Consider the following 11,919-nt stretch of genomic DNA (forward strand, 5'->3'; position numbering starts at 1 on the left):
TTTTTTTCAGAAATAGCTAAATAAAATCTAAAATTGTGATGTGTATCTGTGTTTAGTCCCGTTTTGCTATAATACCTCCAGATAAAATCCAGTATTGCCTTCTGAAGTCACTAAATCARGAGAGTTGTCCTCTGTGTATTTTAATATCATCATAGCTGTTTGATACGGTTTCGGAGGTTTGTTGGAATACATTCGTGTTCAAACAGCATCATAAAGACCAATACAGATTTGAAGGACAGCTTAGTATTTTAAAAAAGTGCCAACCTTTGAAAATCTCACCAGTTCAATTTATCATCTGAAAATGCAAGCACTGTGGCTCATTTTTAAGCTACAAAGACATAAATTCCAGCTAAAAGGAGAGACTAGGCAAGGAAGCAGCAAAGAGGTTTTTAAATTTTTGAATTGTTAAGTTATTTAGTGTCTCTGCTCACAATCGTGCCGTCCTTCCTGCGTGGCATGCKTGCGAGGCCAAGCATATCCAATGGGACGCCTTGTGGCCAGCAGGTAGGAGAAGGAAGAGAGACTGGTGGGTCCAGAGGAACACCTATAGAAGCTCCTGGGTTTTGTCTGCAGCAGTTYATGAAATGAGACACTGAACCTATGCCTACATCAGAGGAAAAAAAGAACAACCTGATCAAAATGTTCACATTTCATTTTAGCTTTAATATAAAGTGAATGTTGTCAGTACAAACCTCTGAGCCCCACACCCTCTGTGCTGACAGAAAACGGATCTCTGAGACAGTACGAGTGGAACATTTTACATTCAACGCCTTYTTTGTGCAGGGCTGAGAAGACCACATCATCCCTCTCCTTCAGCCACGGTTCGTACAAAGCATTAGCTATCACAGTTTGCGCCCCGGTCTCCTTTACTAATGTTTTCAGCGTATGCAGAGAAGATCCATCTTTGTTCCCGTCTCCATTGGCTTGGAGAAAGACGAGATGACTGCCAATCCGCTCCAGGGATGCACAAAAGCGAGACAAAGCCTGATGAAGCCAGTATTTACCTGTTAAATAAAGGACATTTAGTCAGTGAATACATTGGAGATTAAGATTGTATCAACTTTCAGCTGTGTGAAAGCGTTGCAAATAAAATGTCTGAGTGTTAGGGCAACTTACAAGCTCCCCCCATAGCAACGGTGACCCCTAGACCCTCCTCCTCCTCAGGACTCCAAATAAAGACAGGAATGACAGGTGCACCCAGCTCAAGACATCTGATAAGAGCAGGGTTATCACAGAGTCTAAGGTCTCTCCTGAACCAAAGTAAAACAGGTGGTGKCGCTGATGGAGAATGGGTTAAACCTACAATCTGCTGGGCAGCTGCTTTTCGCCGTTGCCGCCTATTTTTAGAACGTCTCGGTTTCTTTGATAGATTAAAATCTTGCTCCTTCATAACTTGGCCACTTATGGATGCTGTGTTTGGAATAGAAACCRAGGTAGAGGAATCTGGAACATAAAGAGCCTGGCTTGTTCCAAGTGATTTGTTATCAACACCTTCAACATGTGTACTTTTATAAGTTTGGTTCTCTCTGGAGTTTTCCTTACTACCRGACATTGACTGCGCCACAAAGGCACTCTTTTCTCTGCCAGGTACATCTTCTTGTTGGGTGCAACTATTTCCCTGAGACTTTGCGTTTGAATTGCATAGAACGCTGCTTGCATTGCCGCCGACTCCAGGGTGCAGGGGCAATTGGTTAGGGGTTGATATCTGTTGATCCTTCATTTCCAGAAGCGAGAGAGCCAGAGCAAGCTCCAGCTCATCATCCTCCGTCTAGAAAAAATACAAAAAAATGTGGGTTTTTAATGAAAACAAAGATATTTCAAATATATTTGCACAAACAACTAATTTTCCTTTTTGAGGGACTACATCAGAAGTGTTTGACTCCGATCATTAAGGGTCACTGATGTGTACGTTGTAGRTGTTTCATGGTTCCGACACAGTTAATTCAAGTGACTAAAATACCTCCTCCAGTTATCCAGAGGCCTGGTAATTATTAATCAGATGTGTTGATCAAGAATATCTGCCATTAAGGCCAAAATTTGGAGACTTTGGGCTTCAAAGTCTCAGGTACAGTGTCCTAAATACACTGTATCTTAATTGAGCAAATTAAAAATAACAATTTTAGCACAAACAGGATTTAATTTASGCATGTTCCAAAGTCAACCCAGACAGGGGTCCCCAACTCCAATCCTCAAGAGATACTGCTTGCAACTTTTAGATACATCTCTACTCAATCAAATGGTTGAAGTGTCTCTTCAGCATGCCATCAAGTTTAGCAGATGGCATGCTGAAGGAGTGTAGTTGGTGACCTCTGACCCCAGACCATTGTGCTGTCAAATCCAACAGATGTTTAGAGTGATCGGGGACGTCAGAAAAAGAAAGTTTAGTAAAAACTGACTATAGCTGCTGACAGAAAAAAAAAATTAAGTCATGAAAAAGTTTCATAATACACACATTTAGCTAAACACAAAAATAAGTAAGCTGTTTGATGCTGTTTATGATGAGATGCACCTCATGGGAGTAACTGAATTAACCTTCTGATAGGTGCATACCACGAAACAGGTTCTATGACATACTGACTGATTAGGACTGAATACAAAGACACGSCACACTTTTTAGATTATTATTTTTTAAATCAAACATGCACAAAAAACAAAACAAAAGCAAAAACATTAAAAGTTTAAAATAATGTATAACTTACTTTACACTTCACAATTATTCACTACTTTGTGTTAAAATAATACTTGGAGGGGAAAAAGTGATTGTACAGGTGTTATTAATGATTGTACAGGTGTTATTAATGAACCTCAATTAGTATTAACTTTTTTCTAGCTAGCAAGAATAGCAATAATTATGAAACAAAATAGGTGACAAAGATCAAAACTAACAAAACTGTTTGATGTTACTTAGTTGTAAATTTGTAAACTATAGTCGGAAAGTTTTAAACTTACCTGTTGCTATTTTGCTCGGAGGCTAATGGTATTAAATTATTACTGCAACCAATTTAACTATGTGTCTTTTGAGTAACTGTTTGCTTAAATGTTGCTGCTTTTTAAACCCACATTATCTGCTTCCATTTAAAAAGTGGACACACACTATGTTTTAATGTAGTCTTTTTTTCCTCACTGACCTTTGAGAAATATTCCTGGTAGATGGAACTGAGGACAGAGTGCAGCCGGATGTTGGCCGTGGCCAGTGGCTTGATGATGGACAGAAACTGTGAGCGAGTCTCTTGGTGCCCCAGGACGGACACACACATCGCAAAGAAGCCCTCCGGATCTTCTCGACCCACCAGCACCTCCCTCAACATCTGTCTCACCGCAGCTTGGTCACCGGCGGCCGAGTGAGGCATCTTAAATGTGAAAAGTGACGGTATAGTACAAGTAAAAGTGTGTTAAAGTAAAATGTAACTGGCGAACATTACGTTCTCTGCCACCAGTACTCGTTACCAAACACCAGCTGACTAGTAGTTACAAAAGCCATATGTGTGTGTGTTTTATAACCTATGTAATAAGTTGACCCCACCAGCAGGGGGAGCAAAAACGTAACAAAAAGCAGACAAAAAAGACGAGTGAAACTGCTTCGCCGGTTCTAACCATGTGAGTAACAGAAGGAACTCCTTGTTTACATTTCATTAATTAGATAGAAGGTAGAGCCGCATAGATGAATTCATGGTTTATAAAAGTCATTGTCTGCAGCATACTCGGGGCTTCCTCTGCTTCAGTTTATACTTGATTTGAACAAATCAGGCAGAAAGTTCGTCTAGGGGCTCCAGACGTCTAAACAGAATCAAACACAGCGGTGATAGATGTAATGTTGCTGTGAAGTCATGTCCTTTGTGTTTTATTTTATTATTTTTCTTGCAAAGCTTTAATCTTGACAAGGGTTTGTTCCTTTTTCGCTGTGCACACTGTGAAGTGAAAGCAAGAAACAAAAAAAACAAAAAAAAAAAAAGATAAAGAAAACAACAACAAAGCCAGGAGACAGTGTACCCAGCAGTGAATTTTTAATCATGGTCTGCATTCCCTGCTGTTTAAGGGTCGCTAAGTAATTGATTTTTCTAATGAGACAACGTGCAAATTTTGAACATAAGCAGCAGGGGGTGGTGCTTTGCCAGACTTGTGGACCAACTTGCAAAAAGAAGAAAAAAAAAAAAGAAAATGATTAGAAGCAGTATCAAAAATGTGACTTTAGGCTTCAGCACCAAGGGCCTGCTTTTTTTTTTTTTTTTCTAACTTCCATGTGAAGAGCAGTGACAAGAGCTCTGGTATGTGCGGAAGGCAACCCAGAAAGAGAGGAAGAAGGGAAAAAGATTGAGAGAGAGGGAGAATCAATAGTGTTTAGACAGAGAAGTGGAGTCTAAGTGTGTGATCAATAGAGAGCAGAGAGGAGAGATTAGCTGCTTTTCTCCCTCAAACTAACACTGACAAATTGGTGAATTGGTGTATCGGCCCTTGGGCTAAACGGATTGACCTGCTGTTTCCATGTTCCACCGTGTACTGTCAATAAAGATCTGTGTTCGTTGCGACTCTCAATGAAGAGAGTGAATGAAGCACCAGAGGAGAGGAAAAGGCGAAGGGACAGCAGGAAACAAAATGTAAGAAGTCAACCTCAGGTAAGGCTGGATACACACAAAATGTCCTCACCTCTGTCTCATTAACAAACACGCGCATTCACACGTGCATCCTCGTGCACAGCGKTATAAAACCATAATAACATCTCCAGGAAAATTAATGGAAAGACAGATTAAAAACTAAGTGAGGAGAAACGGGGCAGTGGTGTAGCTATTTGCAACTCATAAATCATCCTGACACACCCACGCGCATGTCGACACACACACACACACACGCATACACACACACTCACACACGTACTGTAATTAACCACAGGCTATTTACTCTCTCCTGCTGTAAATTAGACATGCAGACACAGTTATTACATTAGGGGAATCTGCCATGCAGAATGCTAACAGGAAGAGGAGGGTGGCGGGACACACAGGTACASAACACAAGCAGCTCATATAAAAATAAACACACACACGCACACACTTGCATGTACACAAGAAAGAAGCTATGGAAGAATCATAGACTGACAGGAGTGAAAATGAAGCTGCAGCACAGAGAATAGGGGCCCCCAGCTCTTTGTTCCCTGCTGCATTTCATTATCTGAAACGCCAGCCGACACACACACGACTCACGCTCACACAGACACAAACGCACCTCCCCCTCCCCTAAAGCTGTCTGCCTTCCACTCTATGCACACCGCATACACACATAAAAAAGACGAGGAAAATAGAGATACTGCGTCAGTGCCATTCACTGGCATCTGGAGTCGGTCATGACAAGCATGTCTGCATGGTCATCTTTAAATCAGCAAGTGCAGAAGCTGCTCTGAGTCTCCCTCATCTGTTCTTTAAAGAAAGCACTGTCCCATAACTTCCATTTTTAAATAAAACAAAAAGATATGTGGGCTTGATTGAAGAAAGTATTGGTATTCTATCTTGGGGAGCTTTTAACAGGTTTTCTTTTTTTCTTCTTGCAGCCTCTCTGTATGTCCTCTTGTTTCCCCTGCCTCCCTCGCCCCTCTCTGTCCCTCTGTTTTCCCACGGTGATCGATAGCTCATTACAATCATTGACTGCAGCTCATCAGCACCTGTTAGAACTGGAGAGACGGAAAAAGGCGCACAAGGCGTCTCGAGATTATCGATAAGTAGTCGGATCTACGTTGAATTTGGCTTATAGTTTCGAATTGGGTATTTTCTATTGCACATCCATCGCTGCAGGTGTCTAGTTTGCCTCTGCTTTATGGTCCGTGGTCTTGGGGAACATCTTATTATGCAACTCACGTGAGTACCGTGGTTTGTTGCTATGGTGATTGCCAGGGGAGCTGGAGTATTATAGGTGTTTATCCTAGACAGGAGAAGGCTACTCTCTGTCTATCAGGACATGCCACACAGTTTGGACCACACAATAAGATCAACACATGCAGTCACATGAGGGCAAATTAAAGATATTCAAATGCAGATGTGAGCAATAACACAATTTTGTTACTTTGTTCATTTCAAACATTGATATTCCAAGGAAAAAGTAACCTTGTATAAACACAAAGTTGTTGGTTTAATGCGTTGCTCCAAATGTTTGTTTTTGGAGAGGATAGATTGTGAGCTAAAAGAGGGAAACAGAGAAAAATGGGTCGAGTCAGAGAAGCTATTAGAAACTGCACACCATAGTTAAAAGCAATGAAAAATGTGTTAAAAACAGAATAAAACCTCCAGAGGTTCCCCATGGATTCACGCTCAGGATGTGGTCTAAAGAAAGAAAGAATATTGGCGTGAGTGTGAATTTTTAAGGAAAAGTGGATATATATGGGGGAACACAATGGCGGCTAGAAAAAAGCAGAAGTGTCTCCCTTCATGCATAAATTACACACATCATTTACATATTCATTATGTTTTGTGTTATAATGAGASTATTTGCTTAATAGCTTCACCACCACTGGCAGCTTTTGTTTGACACAACAGAATTTAAAGAGTGGGGGGGGGGCGGAAGAGGAAAAACAAAGGATCGTAGGTCATCTCCGTAAAGTGGGTGAGGTCAATGGTACACAATCAATTTTACTGATAATCGCATCAATCATAATGCTGTATGGTGAGAACAAGCACAACCTGCTCAGGGCTCTTAGAGATGTGAAATGAAGCAAGGAGAGAGAGGGGGGTTGGTAAAAGTTAATTAAAACAACACAGCTTTCTCCAAACTCAGTGCTTTGGTCGTCCTTCTCGTGTCTCAGTGGAATAAGTAACCGCAGCTGTAATTACCTGCAGGGCAGCCACCAAGATCATTCCTTCAGGTGCTAAAATAGTCCTCCAGATGACAATCGAGACAGACAATTTGTGTCGGTCCTATGAGGGAGAGAAAAAAAGTTCCAAATGTGTCAGTGAATTGATGTTGGCTGTGTGGGCGATGATATGTAATAAACTGAGAGAGTTAACGATTTAAAAAGTGAATAAATGAAATTAGCGGAAGAAAGTGGGACGGAAATATAGAGACAGGGGGAAGGGCAATGGAAGAATGAACTACAAATGAGAGCGATGGCGGTGGCAGGTTGGCACGGTGCCATCCAGTCAGGACTGAAGCAGGGGCGGGCATGGGCATGGGCAAAGGGGCGAGGAGAATAAGAGTGAAAGACGAAGAGAAACAGACCTCCACAGTGCTTCTATGATGCCACCTTGGCACAGGCAGAGTGGGGCGTCATGAACGGGAAACCGGGCAGGGAAAAGGACGATATGGAAAAGACCCGGGTAAAGCGGAGCTTTGAAGTAAGTGAGATACCATCTTGCAGAGAATGACTCTCAGATGTGAATGAATGACGAAGACATAAAAGGATGCTGAAGATGTAAATGAATGATTCTTTTAAAGCAACCATCTGCTTTGAATGTACGATAGATTCTGAAAATGCGMTGATCATTTTGACTTTTCGTCCCATCTCTCTACCAGCCACAGCTTGCCAGCCAGCGGGCAGTGTGCCAGTTTGTCCTCATGGCATACCCGAAGCACTTAAAGCAGATGGCGGAGAATTGTTGCAGTCAAAAACAAAGGGACTCACCTCAGAGGATTTGCCTCTAATCACTGTTTGCTCGGACAAAGCCAAGAGGAAGTGCCCGGGCAACGGTTGCCAGCGGTTGTGATGGCATCTTTTGGCGGTTTCGGGGCAATAGAAGAAAGGTGGCATGCTGCCAAGGCAACGCATTTGTAAACAGAAACATCCATATGTTGAGCGGAACATTTCAAATGCCTTGGATATTTTTTGGCAAAAACATTACTTCAAAGAAAAGGCTAAAAAGATAGATGGCATCACGCCAAGCAAAAACCACGAGGCATTTACGGGCGCTGTCAAAAGCTATACTAGCAAGTGGAGAATTGCAGCCCAAAAATAGTAACAACGTGGTACAACTACACTCACAAATGGAGCTTTTGTGAGTGTGTGGCTCATTGCCTTGATGCCAACTCGACCTTGTGCCAGCTGCTSCACTGAAGGGAAAGTTGCTGGACATTACATGGAATGAAGAGAAGTGAATTTTTACTTAGAGAGGAAGAGAAATAATGAGCAAAAGAAGTAAAGGATGTGGAAGGAATTTGTGCTTAACGAAGAACAGTGGGAGTGGGTGGACGGAGATGATGAAGAGCCTCTTTCCTGCTCTTGCACACCTGGGATGTTCTTAAAGGGAAATCCCCTCAGAATGCTATATSTGTAAAAGGGAGGGATGTGTTGGCATCATCTCCAGGGTGTCAAGCTGTGTTTCTCCACTGCCATCCAGGGAGGATGCTGCTGGAGTCATCAAGGGCGGGCAACAGCCTGGGCATCTCATCTGCAGCTAATTAACAGCCACACACTAATTCTAACAGCCGATCATAATTAGTGATTTAATCGCTCGTCAGCGCTCTCCCCCCGCGCCCCTTAAATTGCGCCTCCTATTTGGACACGTGCGGATAAGCCAAGGAACGCTTGATCCCAGCCCCCACCTCCCTCCACTCTTCCTCGATCCGTCTTTTCTTCATCCTTGGCTCCAGACTCCAGTGGGATCTTAATTAAGCCTGGGCTTCATTATGCAAATGGAGTACAATAAGCGACAGCAGAGGTGGAGTTGGATACGGACTGAAAAGGAGTGATGGTAGTGCTGGAAAGCTGGAAATGGAAAACATGTGAAAACCTMCAAAAATGTTCTTCTCATGTTACTGTGTTGCAGTAATTGTGTGKCGTTCTAACACGGATTTCTTCAGTGCTTGCGCTACTACCACATGTTGTCTGAGAGCAAACACCTCACGCGATGAAGCTCCATAGCTGCTGCCAAGGGGAAAACTTCCCTGAAACAACACTGGATATTCAGAATGTCATCTCTCACAAAGAAAATTCTCAAGGGAATCATGACAATGAACCTCTTAATATCACCAGTTGGCTGGATACGGAGAGAGATGGTAGAGATAGGGGGAAAGAAAAGGAGGCAGACAGAAACACTGACAGTGGCAGCAGCATGGCAGCTAATGTCATCTCAGTTTAATCATCGCATAGGATCATGGGGTTCATGAAAATTCATTTGCATATCATTAAATGGAGAGAGGTTATTTGGYGCGGGCCAACAAAATGGGATTGCAAGAAGGAAGGGGGTGAAAAAAAAGGAAAATAGTCGGSCTCGTTATTAAACAGCAATGTTTTATAGTCTGCCAGCCGATTCATTTAATTTGAACGTAATTAAAATGTGTCAGGCTCAATCAATCATGCCAACAGGGATACTATCAATGTATCAGTCTGAAAAAGGACTAATCAGAGGATATGCACTTGGACACTTTCCAGTAACAGTCATTGAAAGTGGGCTATAATCCTCTGGAAGCTTGACCAGTCTCCTTCTTCAGTTGACTATGCAAAAGTGCAAATACTGTGTATTATGTAAAAGCTGTGAAAAATTGTGACATGTCATGCATTGCTTAGTGAGAGGGTGTGCCACTTTGTCCAATGTTGTCATATTGCCCTTCATGTTTTCCTACTGTTGTATTTTTGGTGGAAGAATTTCTCAGGTATGAAATGGAGCCGTCTGCACCTGGACATCTCATACAAACCATGCATCTATTTGGAACCACCAGGCGGACATTTCGTGTAACTAGTTTGACAACAGATGATTTAAACTATGTTTCTAGTCTCTACTAATAGCCTACTACTGTAAAATATGGTCATTGTGACCGCAGTAATTAAAATATACAAGCATTATTGCTTAGGCTTTTGGTTTTGTCAGTGGCTTCAGGTCAACTCACCCATTTCCCAAGTCATATCCCCATTTTTTACACACATTGCTATTCTGCGCTTTCTCATTTCTGTAACAAATTCATATGTGGAAATTATGTTGTGTAATACATTTTAAAGCTGTAAAGTATTTTGTGAAATTATGATGAGAAATGGTCATAAAAAAGACTCATATTTCACATTATCTCATACACTTTTATTTTTAAAATGGAATGAGAATATAGTGACACCACTCTTTATATTTCTTGTGGTTTTCACCCAAGTGTTCCCTGTTGAATTTGATTAAATATGACAGATTATGACCACTAATCAAACCAAGGGAGGTTTAGGCAAGTAAATTTACTGCTAGTAAATATTCTTAATTGGACTCATGTCATTATTTTACCACAGTTTGAGTTGAAAAGACATAATATTTTGACTGTATATTTATTGGTTGTCAAAGGGAGTACAAATCACCTCCTATATAGGTACACACTGATGTGTTGTTGATGTAAAACTTCCCCCAGAAGATGACTCTATTTCATAACTAATAAGTCGGGTTTAAAATGGTCAAAACTACCAGAGTATAAAATATTTTAGAAGAACGATGAGGCCCAAGTGGGAATCGCAATCAAAATAAGCCAAAATATTGTGTAATAGGCTTTTTTTCAGAAAATAAACATGTAAGTTATACAGTAAATTTGAGAATTCCTATACATTTCGTAATTTAAAATGTCTAACTACAAAGAGAAATAAACTCAYGCTGCATGGTTTGAGTACATGAGTATAAAATGGTTTGTTTACAGGTGTGAAACAGAAGTAGAAAAGGACAAGAAATGTTAAGTATGTACAAACTGGGGAGTATGCATTCGCAAAGGAGGAAATTCATCCTAAGCTCGCAGATTCTTTTTGTCCAAGGTGTCCAAGATGTCCATGTTTGGCTTGTATGCGGATGTCAGTGTGCATTCCTCATGTGCATAAGTGATATAATTAGACTGCCCTTTTTGAATGGAGATCAGTTTGGCAACATGGCAGTCACTCTCACATACATACAGTCATGCACACACGTAAACACACTGCAACACGCGCTCACTGGGAAGACCACCCCGCACCCCATTCCCAATATCACGGAGGGTCTGTTGTCTGTGAGCAAAGAGTGTAAAGATTAACATAATCCAGCTAATAAGTGTGAGTAATATTCACACAGAGACGCGTGGCATAGACACTCTCCTGCTGATGCGTATTTGTATCTCATTATACATGTAAAGTTCTGTGGCCGCCTGCCAGTGGGGTAATGGGGGGCCTGGTTTAGCGTAGTGGGAGGCATGGAAAAGGGTCACAAAGTGTGGGCCACAACAAAAATATGTAAGTTGTCCTCTCCTACTTTTGAGAAGAACCAGCATAGTTTTTATAGAACTAATAGATAAGTAAAAGAGAAGCAGAAATAATAATAATAAAAACTGCTATTCCTTTTTTATTTCTACAAAGGTGCAGTGTCAGTTTTTAAGCAGAATGGAGGAATTATAAATAGTGTATTTGCGCTTGCAGGCTAGCTCTACAACATGATTGATTGGGATGGTGTGACGACCATTAAAAAGTCATTTAAAAGATGGATAGGGACCACATTTCCAAATAAAAACCACTTTATACCTGATGAAGTGCTGAACAAACTCTTCTGCAGAGACATTTACTGATTACTATTGAGGTATGAGTGAGTGTAATAGGGGAAGCGATGTATCAGCTGTGGGAGACACCAGGGCGACAGTCTGCAACGCAGTTAGGCAGTGAATGGTGACACTGACTTTTATTAAAGCTAAATTTGAATTTTGTTTCAATTAAAAGAAGGACAGATATGTACAAGAAAAAAAATCATGGATCGAAAAAAAATGGCACAAACAACCTTACCGYTACGTGCTTATTAAATTCTATCTGATAGTGCCATGGCTTCAAATGAAAGCTTATCCTCAGAAGCAGAAGGTGTGTCTGCATTTGAGCTCTGTCTCTTTAAGTCGGGGCTCCACCACCGCAGCATGCTTTGGGATTCATGCATAAACATGAGCTGGCCTTTCAAGCTCTCTCCTCACATAACCAATCTAAATCTAAATGAGCCCCCACTACAGATACACCAGCAGGCAATGACATTACCCCCC

At 41.4% G+C, this 11,919-nt stretch overlaps 1 protein-coding gene across 1 annotated transcript in view; it reads right to left on the reverse strand.

The window, feature by feature from the left end:
* Positions 1-11,911, reverse strand: part of LOC103466705 (uncharacterized) — a 17,264-nt gene extending 5,353 nt beyond the window's left edge. Inside the window, exons 1-6 of the mRNA XM_008412480.2 lie at positions 7,601-11,911; positions 6,813-6,896; positions 3,129-3,350; positions 1,117-1,768; positions 693-1,004; positions 432-604 (exon numbers count right to left, since the gene is read on the reverse strand). Coding sequence (XP_008410702.1) covers positions 432-604; positions 693-1,004; positions 1,117-1,768; positions 3,129-3,350; positions 6,813-6,896; positions 7,601-7,780 — 1,623 coding nt within the window. The 5' untranslated portion in view covers positions 7,781-11,911. The remainder of the gene's footprint in view (positions 1-431; positions 605-692; positions 1,005-1,116; positions 1,769-3,128; positions 3,351-6,812; positions 6,897-7,600) is intronic.
* Positions 11,912-11,919: the final 8 nt, after the last annotated feature.

Source organism: Poecilia reticulata, linkage group LG6 (genome assembly GCF_000633615.1).
Source record: "Poecilia reticulata strain Guanapo linkage group LG6, Guppy_female_1.0+MT, whole genome shotgun sequence".
In the NCBI taxonomy this organism is placed as follows: Eukaryota; Metazoa; Chordata; class Actinopteri; order Cyprinodontiformes; family Poeciliidae; genus Poecilia; species Poecilia reticulata.